Source organism: Eupeodes corollae, chromosome 2 (assembly GCF_945859685.1).
Source record: "Eupeodes corollae chromosome 2, idEupCoro1.1, whole genome shotgun sequence".
Lineage (NCBI taxonomy): Eukaryota > Metazoa > Arthropoda > Insecta > Diptera > Syrphidae > Eupeodes > Eupeodes corollae.
In genome coordinates, this window is record NC_079148.1 from 79239603 (window position 1) to 79252028 (window position 12426).

Sequence of the window (12426 nt, forward strand, 5' to 3'; positions counted from 1 at the left end):
TTTTGTAACAACCACCCCAACAGATTATACGGTATTAAAATTTTAATTGTACTAACCCATAAGTGTCCATACATTTTCTACAACATAGTTTTTTTCAAATGAAACAAGATATAAGTGGTTAAAAGTAGGTAGGTGTAAATATTCCAATCCATTTTACTGTCAATGTTTATTCCAAGAAATTTAAATTCAGTAACTGGTTCAATAACAAAACAGTTTGGAGAGAAATTATATAGCACCGCATTAGCTTGTATATCTGCGGAGGTAAAACAAGAGATACTACTTATTGGGATCTTTTTGCAGTCATAACTATGTTGAACAAGAAGAGGAAGACTGGTACCTACAGCAAGTGATTTGAAAAACATAATTCTTGTTTTTTCAATAATGACTAGTTTATGTATGCCAAACCAATGTCTTAATAACTCTTAAGTCATGATTAATGTCTGAAAACAAATCATGCAAAGTGGGACTAGAATAGACACACGCTATATCATCAGCAAAGCCAACTAATTTACCTTTTAAATTAAGGACAAATATACTACTAATATACAAAAGAAATAATATTGGACCTAAGACAGAACCTTGCGGGACTCCTATGTTTAAATTTTTTACTTCATTGAAGTTGCCACCTACTTTGACAATCTGTTTTCTATTTTTAAGGTAAGAACAAACCAATTTAGTCTCGGAATCCACCTTTCTTTAACTTTCTTTATAATATTTCATAGTCGACTGTATCGAAAGCTTTTTTATGTCGATATATAGTTTGTTTTGGTTCAAACTTTCATAAATTAGACTACAGTGGGCTAAAATCTCATCTTCCGTCAATTTTCCAGCTCTAAGCCCAAACTGGTTATCATTAAATAACGAAATACTCTCTAAAAAGTTCACAACTCTTCATTTGACAACTTTTTCAAACATTTTTGACAAAAACGGTAAAATAGAAATAGGTCTATGATTAGAAATACTTTATTTATTCCCTTTTTAAAAATTGGAGTAATTTAAGCTAGGGTACTACTTATTAGGAACTGCAAATTCAGATGCGAAAGGGAATTATTTTTAAGTATAATTATTATAAACATAGAGTCTGCACAACCCACAAATCTCCAAAATAATTTATCAAAAACATTAAATGTGAGTTTTAATCGAAAACGAATGAAGCTTTTTGGTCAATGGAATGCAAAAAAAAGATAAAATTATGTTACGACATGAGTCTTTATTTGACTCTCTTTGAAGTTTTGAAAAACCTTGAATTTGATAATTCCATAGTTACGAAAAAGTTTCGGACTTAAATGTTAGTGCTGATTTCGGATCCAAACTAAAGTTTTAACTATTTGCTCGGGTCTTAAAAATATTTGTTTTAAACATTATTTGTATTTTTAATATATTTCAAAACTTGATTTATTAGAATTGTGTTGACAACAAATTCGTTATAAGAACAAAACTTACCTTAAAACCCTTCTACCTTTTTGTGTTGAAAATCGTTTTAGCATCAATAGTTTAGCATTTCTTTCAGATTTTTGTAAGTCAGGTGAAGTCTAACAACTTATGAAGATTTTTGAATAATATTCGAATTAATATAAATATTTTAACTGAATATTTAAGAAAGGTATTATAGATTAAGAAAACCATCATGGATTTTATTGGGAAAATGCTACTTCACAAATTCAGATTGTTTTCGAATTTTAAAAAGTAATATTTCAGAAACCTGACGAAATACATTAATTTTGAAGTAAGATTTGAATTAAGGTCATTTAAAACCATTGACAAAGTAATGTTTCAGAAACCTGACGAAATACATTAATTTTGAAGTCAGATTTGAATTAAGGCCATCAAAACCCATTGGAAAAGTGAAATTTTATTACCAGGAACAAACCCTTGCAGACAAGTGTACTTTGTTATTTATTTCTTAATTTATACTTTACCTTTAACACTACAAACTCACTCTTCCGTTACAAACAGAACAATCCCAGTTGACTTTTGAAAATCAAGTTTTCAGGCTCATCAATTTTCATCTTATTCGATCAAATCATCTACGAGTTTGTGCTCAAGTATTTTCTATAATAGATCGACGCATTTAACTTCGATTTTTCAATTTAAAAATAAGTAAAACTTGATAAATATAATAAAGAACACGCAAATAATTAATTTTAAATATCTAAGTAATAAATAATAAATAAATAAATAAATTGGGTGGTGGACAGTCCGTTGAGAACTAAGGCCAAGTGACTTACAACTCTAAACCATTCCTGTGTGTGAGTACTGTTATTAGGGAAGGGGAACTACAGTTTTAAGCTGAATCCGGAATTCCAAATGGCAAACTTGAGAAAGCACTTTTCATGACAGGAATTGCTCTTGGAGAACTTGTCAATTCCTCGCAAGAGGCAGCACCTCTGAAAGAAAGATAACATAGGCAGGGATCGAATCCAAGACCTCTGGCAATACAGTCTAACGCACAAACTATACACTAAAACTTTAACTTATCCATATCCATGCATTTTTCTTAGCCCTATGACCAATTTCGATGTTTTTTACAATTACTTTTGTTAGTGTCTTACTTTAGCCCAACTTCTCCTAGCTAAGGTTGCATCGGAAAATACTTGAGTCATCGCATTGGCGTATTGAATTGATATCAAGTTCTGTCTTTGTGTAAATCATATTCGTACTACTAGAAAAATGGTGACCATTAAAAAGTGATGCCAGATGTTATATTATTTTCCTCATATGGCCAGGTAATGTGATTAGACTATAAACACACTTCATTATTCCTAAAACGTTGCTCTACTAGCTCTTGAACTGATTTCGAACAAATTGCAAAACTATCATTTACTAGCTGCTGTCATTTTATCTCTCCAACTAGACAAATTGATGCTTAATCTCGCGCACCCAACAATTTTTGCTCGCAGCAACTTTATATTTTAAAAGGACTATACAAACAAAGATGACAAAATATTTATTTTTCATCGCCTCTTACTAAGTGGCTATGATTTTTGATTACAAGAAGAACGAAGCAATTTATCCAAAAAAGCGTATTTTCTTCCCTTCATGTACTATAGAGGCCTTAAAGTTAACAAAACTTTAACTAACAAAAAACGACAAAACGTACAAATTCAAAATTGTTCCCTTCATGAATTGAAATTTTAAATGGGTTTTTAAAAAAAGGACACAAACAAAATAACACACATATAAGGAATAGACTACACTACCATGCACTAAAAATTAATAATATTATTAAAATCTTAAGTCAAAACGAAACAAGAATAGAAATTAATAAAGTTGCTCAAATTTCTCTATGAATGGGTTATGTGAGGTCAGTATTTTTCGCTTATTTGTCCGAACTGGGAGCATCTCTTAGTTGCCTGCAACTAATTTGCCTTTGTGCTGAACACAAATTTACACAAGAAAATACTATTTATAATTTATTTCTGACATCTCATTTACAATCCCAACAATTTATAACAATTCAATATTAATGAGATGGCATTTTAACAAATGAACTCTATTTAGAATACCAAATTTAATCACGTACATATTTTAAAAACATCAAAACTATTAAGAATAAAATACAATTTGTTCCTCTTTTGGAGTTGTGAAATTCCATTCAAATCCTTAAAAGTTTGTTTATTCGAACACACCTCATTTACAAAAATATTCATCAATATGGGGAAATTCCGACCTCAACACCAAACACTTTTTAAGAAAATCCCAGTTTTGGTGTCAAATCGATGTCAATCGACTGTCATTGTGCCCCTCCTTTAAATCTGGCATCACTTATTTTGCATGTAAAAAGGTATACAACATACACTTTCTACATTAGTTATTAAATTCTATGTATTTTGCACGTCAAATGAGTGAAAAGAAGAAAAAAACGAACAATTCCAACATCGATGTGTAAAAAAGTGATTTTCCTCCTCGAATTTTGTTAATTAAAATGCAATAAAACAATTAAAATACAAAAGCTCTACAACTCGATCGGAAAATCGTTAAAAACAAGGCTGGCTTTTGCATTGCTTTGCAAAAAGAACGCCCTTCTCGGTAAACAAAAATCACAAGTGGAGTAGATTTTGTTTCGTTTTTTTCCTCACTTCGTCTTCGTCTTCGCCTTTTTTTTTTGCTTTGCTCTCCCGGAATCTAATCGAAAGAAAATTTTAAAAGAAAAAAGAAATCAAGCTATCGACCTTTTCTGAATAAAGGTAATTCACACTCTCCACAAGAGAGCGAACACTTATTACTTACTAGTTCTTTTGTTGTTTAAAAATAATTAATTATTTATGTAGAACACAATTAAAAGAAAATAAAAAGGGGAAAGAAAAAATGTTTTCTCCTTGTCCGTACTGGAATTGAAAAAAATTGAGGTGCCATTACATAGCGTAGACTGCGACGAGTAAGAATTCGACGACGACGACGACGATTCGATTACTATCATTAAAGCAATAGAAACATCAGGCCATTAGTAGAGCATTAGAGTAGTCTCGGTCTGGTCTCATTAAGAAAAAAGAAAAGAAGAGAAGAGAAAACGGGAGCAGGGGGTACTCCAAACTCCAAGTGTGCATCCTGCATGCGTGGATGATGTGCAGCACCACCACACCAACCAACCAACAAGCAGCAACAATCATATGATGCTTTGGACCAATAACGAAGGTCAGAAAAATCCATCGTCTGTGAACTTGGAATACAACAACTTGAATAATTCCAAAGACCCGAGGTGCCAATCGCCGAGCACCTATTCGCAGCATTCGCACAAGAGTGAGGACACCGCTTCGCTGCTGCATGCCCACAAACAGAAGACCACTCGCCGAGTAACCACTGTTACCAAAGTAATCCACGAAGTGAACCACATTCGTCCAGAAGCTATCGTTGCCGCCGCCGATTACATAAAGATGCCCTTGGAGGACAATCGCGAAACCAGAGGCGTATCCATTGACTATGTAACAATGCCGATGGGCGTTCACTCCCGATCTCAATATATAAACTACAATCAGATTGAGCAGCACACTGGTGCTCCCATCTACATGCAGGAGAACAAACAATTCCAGACCCACTACCAGGAATATGACAACTTTCCACCCGGTGGCCACTATCCGGCCTCGTCGACGTTCAATGTCATGCAGGCAGTCGGCAATGCCGGCTCTTATCTCTCAGAATACAGTTCCAATGAACGAATAGGAACGCCACAGACTCCCAACGAGCACAGCAGCTCTACGTCCCCTTTGCCGTTGAACACAGCCGCCGGGATGTCGCCCAGCTTGGCCCAATCGTACTTACAAACGTCGCAGTTCGACGAGCTCGCCGACTACCACACATCGCCATTGTCCGTGAGCAAGGCAGATAACCATTACGCCGAGGAGTCGGCCCTCCTTTACGGCTACATCTCGACATCTAACTTCGGCATTCCGCCCAACAACTTGGAGTCGAACGCCAACCCTGCATATCCAACCAGAGCGCTCATGTTCGGTGATAATCTAACTAGTTCCTCTTCGAGTGCAGTGCACTCGCGGCAGAGGTTCGGCACTGAGCAGGAGCTGCTGAAGCACATGTCACAGCTCTCTACCAACGACGCAACCACTTCTCCGCGTGGCGCCGACGACCGCTATGTAGAGAACAATGGCGAGCACTGTCAGGCAATTAGATGGCGCGACCCGAATCTTTCCGAGGTCATCAGCTTCCTGGATAATCCCAACAGTTCGGTGAAGGCCAACGCCGCTGCCTACTTGCAGCATCTCTGCTACATGGACGATCCGAATAAGCAAAAGACAAGAACTCTCGGTGGCATCCCCGCACTGGTGCGGCTATTGGACCACGAGAACCTCGAAGTACACAAAAACGCGTGTGGAGCTCTGCGGAACTTGTCTTACGGGCGTCAGAACGACGAAAACAAACGTGCAATAAAAAATGCCGGAGGAATTTCTGCTCTAATAAATCTGCTATGTCGTACGATGGAATCAGAGATCAAAGAACTGATCACCGGGGTTATATGGAATTTGTCGTCGTGTGAAGATCTCAAGCGGTCCATCATCGATGATGGATTAAACGTCATCGTGTCCTGCATCATCATGCCGCACTCTGGATGCGATCCCACATGCACAGGCGAGATGTTCACATCGACTGTGTTCCGCAATGCATCGGGAGCCCTTCGAAACGTCAGCTCAGCCGGCGAATATGCCCGCACCAAGTTGCGCGAATGTAAGAACCTCGTCGAGTGTCTGCTATTCGTGGTGAAGACTTCAATCGAGAAGAACAACATTGGCAACAAGATTGTCGAAAATTGCGTTTGCATTTTGCGGAACTTGTCGTACCGCTGCCAGGAGGTGGAGGACTCGAACTACGACAAGCACCCGACTCTGATGAACAAGACCGCCTCGTCGATCGAAGTGAAGGCCGAAAACTTCGGCTGCTTCGGAGCCAGTAAGAAGAAGCGCGAATACGAATACACCGAACCCAACGATAGCATGAAGTCGGCCGAGAATGGGGGCGCTTCGTCACTTCAAACTCTGCCACGCAGCAGCACCCACAGGAAGGGCTACGAACAGTTGTGGCAACCAGACGTGGTTCAGTATTATCTCGCCCTGTTGCAGAGCTGCTCCAATCCGGAGACTCTGGAGGCAGCTGCTGGGGCCATTCAGAACTTGGCCGCCTGCTATTGGCAGCCGAGCATAGACATTCGGGCCGCAGTCAGAAAAGAGAAGGGCCTGCCCATTCTGGTCGAGTTGCTCCGCATGGAGGTGGATCGAGTAGTGTGTGCCGTCGCCACAGCCTTAAGAAATCTTGCTCTAGATCAACGAAATAAGGAGCTCATCGGGAAGTATGCAATGCGGGATTTGGTCCAGAAGCTGCCTTCTGGCAACGCCCAGCACGATCAGGGCACCTCTGATGACACCATCACGGCTGTACTAGCCACCATAAATGAGGTAATTAAACGGAACGCCGAGTTCGCTCGCTCTCTACTCGATGCCAATGGCGTCGACCGTCTGATGAACATCGTGCGTCAGCGCCAGAAGTACACGTCATGTGTATTGAAGTTCGCCTCACAGGTCCTCTACACCATGTGGCAGCACAACGACTTGCGCGAGGTCTACAAAAAGCAAGGCTGGAAGGAGCAAGACTTTGTCACAAAAACAGTCGCCGCTCGCAACGCCGCACCCAACTCCCCCAACAATGCAAACAACACCCTAAATCGACCAATGGCATCACAGAGTCAAACACGTTACGAGGATCGCACCATCGGTCGCAATGCCCATCACAATTCAATGGCCAGTCGAAACATGGAGACAGTCATCTGCGAGAACGGCGAAGCGGCCAACTTCAACTCCGGCACCATGACGTACCGAAAGAAGAACGATCAGTTCTACGAACACCCCGACCGCGACGGTGGCATTCCAACCAGGCTCACACATTCTGATTCCGTGGAGAACAACCTCCAGGAGCCTGCCTAAGATTTAAGAATTAAACAAAATTAAGAATAAAATGCGTGCGCGTCATCTGTACTTTGATTTGATTTGTTTTTTTTTCTTCTCTCTATCTCGACAATGTTTTATATAACTAAAAAAAACAAAAAAAAACAACAACAAAATCTATAGAATCGTATTCAATTTATATATATAAATATAAATATTATATAATTTTTTGTATTTTCTAAATATATTATATTAAAATATATTTAACAGTAAACAAATTAGTTCTCTTGTCAACAAAACAAAAAATAATAATAAAAACAAACATAAAAAATCACTTAAGAATAAAAATAAACATTTTTTTTTAAACATTATTTTTAAACAATTTTTTTGTTTGTTTATTAAAGGACACCCCATACACACATAAGGATATACATTTGCTTAAACGATTTAATTGTTATAAACAGTCAATTGTGAAATATTCAAAATAAATAAATTAAAAAAATAATAAAAATAAAACGGATTGATGATTTTCACCACAAGTTATTTGTCAGTTGGGTTTTTGGTCTTTGGTCTTTGGCCTTTGTTGTTCTTGTTTTGTTTATTTTTGTTTTATATGATTTCTCCTGGGCGTGGCTGGTAGTTGCTGTGTTCGCATGTGTGGGAAGGAATTTGTTCGTTTTATTTGATTTTTTGAATTCTCGCGAAACTGTTAAGTTTCTTGAAAGATGTTTAAGATAGTTTTAGTTTTTAGATAGTTTTTTTTTACGAATTGAAATATTTCTTAAAAAAACAGGATTATTTGTGAATACAATGGGAGTTAATGGGGCTTCCACCAATTAGATAACATTTATTTTCGTTTTTTCTATGAATCGACCGAAATGTTTCTTTTAATTAAAAATTTAAACGTATTAGTAGGAGAGCATTGTTCATAATTATTCCAACAGTTTGGAGAATATTACAGTTGATAAGAGACATAAAGTCCAAGGAGTCAATATTTAAATTTATTATTTTATTAATAAAATAATACATATGTACATATGTAAATAAGAACGAATGCTCTCAGCATATCAATACGCTTTAGGGTGTGCTTTTAAGTAGGATCGTAGGGATTAGCACATCCTAAGCCCTCAGCGCAAATCTCAGGAACCTTTTTGTACCTGACAAGTGTATTTGAGAATGTTATAAAAAGCTGCTTCATGACATAAGGATCATAATATTTCTTTATAGTTTTTCTATATTAACTTTTTCGTTGGAAACAAATTTATCTACTGATATACATTTTACTGTAAATGAGTAAATTATGTACGTTCAAACAAATAGTCTCGAAGATATTTCGGAATTCGGTTTTGTCAAATACCTTATTTTTAAATAATCAAGGGGAAATTAATACCGGAAATTAATGTTTGAATTTGAACACAGTGCGAGCTTTACAAAAAAGAGAAGGTTTTTAAAAGAGGAGATAGTTGTGTCAGTATCAGTAAAACAACGAAAAGCATGGAAGTGGCTATGGTTCTAACGCCTATCATTTTCAAAGCACTTCTTTGCATTCTAATCAAGAGATTTAAATTTGTTTTTGGGGCACATGTCTAGATATGCGAGTTATATTCCAGCCTTGGGCGAAAAGAGGTTTTGTAAATTACAGCGGGAAACGAAGGCGAGACAAATTTCTTGCACTGTGGGAGAAATGCTAAACACCTAGCAGCATTTTTAGCAATGTCGAATGTGTGATAATTCCATAAAAGGGTGTCTCTGATACACATATCGAGCGGAGAGCGTATTATAAGTTGATTAGCATTCTAGATGCATGTTCCACTCATGGTTAAGTTACGCTTTAACGACAGGACACACCATTGAATTTTTGAAGCATTCATTATGCGATTAATAACTGCCCATTGGATAATGCTCTCAAGGTCGGAACTTAATAAGCTTAACATCAGACCAAAAGAGGTAAAAAACTTCTTGCATCGTCAGACCGAATCTTAACCATTTTTGGTGACTTTAAATATGTCCTCAATCCACAATAGATGGTTTGTGAAGCACATACACATACCTACTACTAAAAACTGCTCAGTCTCGTCAATGCAAGTACCACCCCATTGATATTTGCATTGGGGAGGGTTACGCTTTGAGATTTCAAGAATGTTGAGATCGGGGAGGAGGACTCGCCTTTTTCGGTATGGGCTGGAAAAATGCTGGTTTCTACCGTAGAGAGACCTTTAGAGGAGGAAAGATAAAAAAAACTTTGCCAGCGTCTTTATAACAGTGGGGAGATACTATTCGGTTCATAGGATTTGTGAATATCAAGGTCTTTCCGAAGTCTTTCAATTGCACTTTGTCCCATAAAATCTTCTCCGCACTCAAGTACAGCAGAACTTATGACTATCTTTGGTAGAGTTGAATTAACAGCAAACTGTAATGCAAACAAATTAGCTTTATTGATTAAGTCGAACCGAGGACGACGCGACATGGTACTAACAGAAATTTTTACTACCTTTGGGGCATTGTATTATTTTTTACCGTAATTTCTGGTCATGTAAACAAAATTTGAGCGTAACAGGTCATTTTGGCTTGTTTGAATTTATTTCAGCTTTCCCCAGTGGGGTTGGCTTTATAACAACAGAAACGTACGGCTCTGATTCTAATAACATCTTTGCCTTCCTTCGGGTGTTGTCTGTCCAGAAAAGCGTAGCCAAGTAGAATTGTGTGCATTGAAATGGATTATGGGCTGTAATTCTTTGAATAGATTCAGAGAGTTAAAATTGAATTTCTGTCCAGATTTGGAGTTCAAAGAAGGAAACTTTCGTGAACGATGTTTTTATTTGTCGAGAATTTTAATAAGATATATGTTAAGGCAGAAACCATATTGTGGATAGAATTGGTAGGCAATTTTTTTTTTTACACTTCAGAATTTCAGAAAGTAATTAGCTTAGGTTTCCTTAGGCGATGCAAGAAATATTTCACCCCTTCTGATCTGGCTATTATCTACAAGAGTTACATACGTCCAAGGCTTGAGAACTACTCCCATCTCTGGGCTGGTGCTGCTGCAACTTACTTAAGCCTCTTGGATAACTATAGAACGTAGAGCATTTAAATTGATAGATGATAATATCATCATAAGTTCATTTACTTCGCTTGAACATCGTCGTAAGGTCTCTTAAACAGTTTAACCGTAATACTCGCGCTTCTAGGAATGCTCATCAGTATACCCTCGAGCCAAATTCGGCCGTACTGTCAAATACAGAGATTCGTTCTTTAGCCGTACTACGCGAATGTGGAATGCCTTACCACACTCTGTCTTTCCTATTCATTGCAATATTCAGGAATTCAAAACCAATGTGCACCGACATCTCCTTTTCAACCCTCTCTCCTCTTCCTAGTGCTCACACTGTGCCTCTGCATAATAACGGTAGTAATATCCCCATGAGTGTGTTTTTATTACAAAAAAAAAACTTATAACAAGCTTCAAACTAAGATCAGAGGCTCATCATAAGTGCATGTGTGCATCAATTTCACCGTTAATGAGTTGATGAAGAAATATTAAATCATTATTAACACGCCTTTGATGGAGAGATTGCAATTGAAGAAGCTGAATACGATAGCGAATGAAATTATGTTGAATTGATTCAATACGTTTTCTATAGGTTTCGTAATAAGGAGTCCATACTTGCGATGCATATTCAAGATGAGGACAAACATGGCAATTGTACAAAGAAAAAATAACATAGGGATCATTGAACTACTTTGCCCAGCGTTTTATAAAACCAAGCATAGAACTTGCCTTATTAACAATAAAATTAATGTGATGTGTAAACTCTAAATTGGAACAGAAATGTACACCTAAATCTTTAAATGTGGAGACACGACAGAGTTTTTGCTGTGATATACAGTAGTCAAATACGTTACTGATTAGTTTTTTAGTGAAAGTTATAGTCTGGCATTTTAAAGGGTTGAGGGCAAGGCTATTTTTTCCACACCAAAATGTGAAACTATTAATGTCGGCTTGTAAAAGGATACGATCATGGGTGGACTTTATAATCTTAAAAATTTTCATGTCATCAGCAAAAATAAGAACTTCACTTGAACGTAGACATGACGATATGTCGTAAATAGACAGGATGAACAGAAAAGGGCCAAGATGCCTTCCCTGGGGAACACCAGATTGGGCAACAAAAGGTTCTGAAAGACAATTTCTAAATTTTACCTCATAGGATCTGTTTGCAAGGTACCAATCTAAGAAAAATGGTGGAAAACCAAGAGCTAAATAAAATAATTCCTTGGCTTAGTTGGGCAAAAGCTTTAGAGAAGTAAGTGTATACATACATAGTCAACTTCATAACCTTGTTCTAAAGCGTTTGAACATATGTTTGAGAATGTGAGGAGATTAGTAACGGTTGATCTGTTTTCCACAAAACCATGTTGCTGTTCGCAAATGATATTTTTGCTAAAAAATGCTACACTTTCACAAACAACTTGTTCAAACAATTTAGGAATGCAAGAAAGCTTTGCAATGGACCTGTAGTTTGTTATATCCTTGAAAATTGGTGTTTGAATTTACTTTTTCCATATGCTGGGAAATTTGCCAGTTTTTAGAGAAAGTTTGAATAAGAACGTAAGGGGTTCAACTAAAGCATTACTAAACTTTTTTAGTACTATCGGGCGAATACCAACGGGACCGGCTGAGAAGTCAACATTCAAAGCAGATAGAAGATCAAGGACGGTACTCTGTAGCACAGGTATGTGACTACAGCTAGTTTGCAAAAAGAAGTGAAGATTATGAAAATATACTTCATCAACTTCTTGAGGGCTATTAACAAATGCCTCATGGACATTTTTTTCGAAAGCGTTACAGATACCAACAGTTTTATCTAACGATCGGTTTTTGTAAGTGAAGTTAACTGGAAAGCCATCTAATTTTTTCTTTAAGTTTACAAGTTCCAAACATTATTTTTGGGATTCTCTTCCAAAGAGGTGCCCATATCAGTAACATAACAAGCGTATGTATGTTTATAGTGGGGCACTAAGTTAACCCATTAAGACT

The 12426-nt window shown here is 37.2% G+C and overlaps 1 protein-coding gene across 1 annotated transcript; it reads left to right on the forward strand.

Moving 5' to 3' along the window:
- The first annotated feature begins 3777 nt into the window (after positions 1-3777).
- On the forward strand, positions 3778-7938 carry LOC129944555 (catenin delta-2). Its single transcript, XM_056054076.1, has 2 exons — positions 3778-4187; positions 4272-7938. The coding sequence occupies exon 2, from the start codon at positions 4611-4613 to the stop codon at positions 7425-7427; it is 2817 nt and encodes a 938-aa protein (XP_055910051.1). The 5' UTR covers positions 3778-4187; positions 4272-4610; the 3' UTR covers positions 7428-7938.
- The last annotated feature ends 4488 nt before the right edge of the window (positions 7939-12426 follow it).

Coding starts and splice junctions, on each gene's coding strand:
- LOC129944555 (XM_056054076.1), top strand. CDS start 4,611: ATGATGCTTTGGACCAATAACGAAGGTCAGAAAAATCCATCGTCTGTG.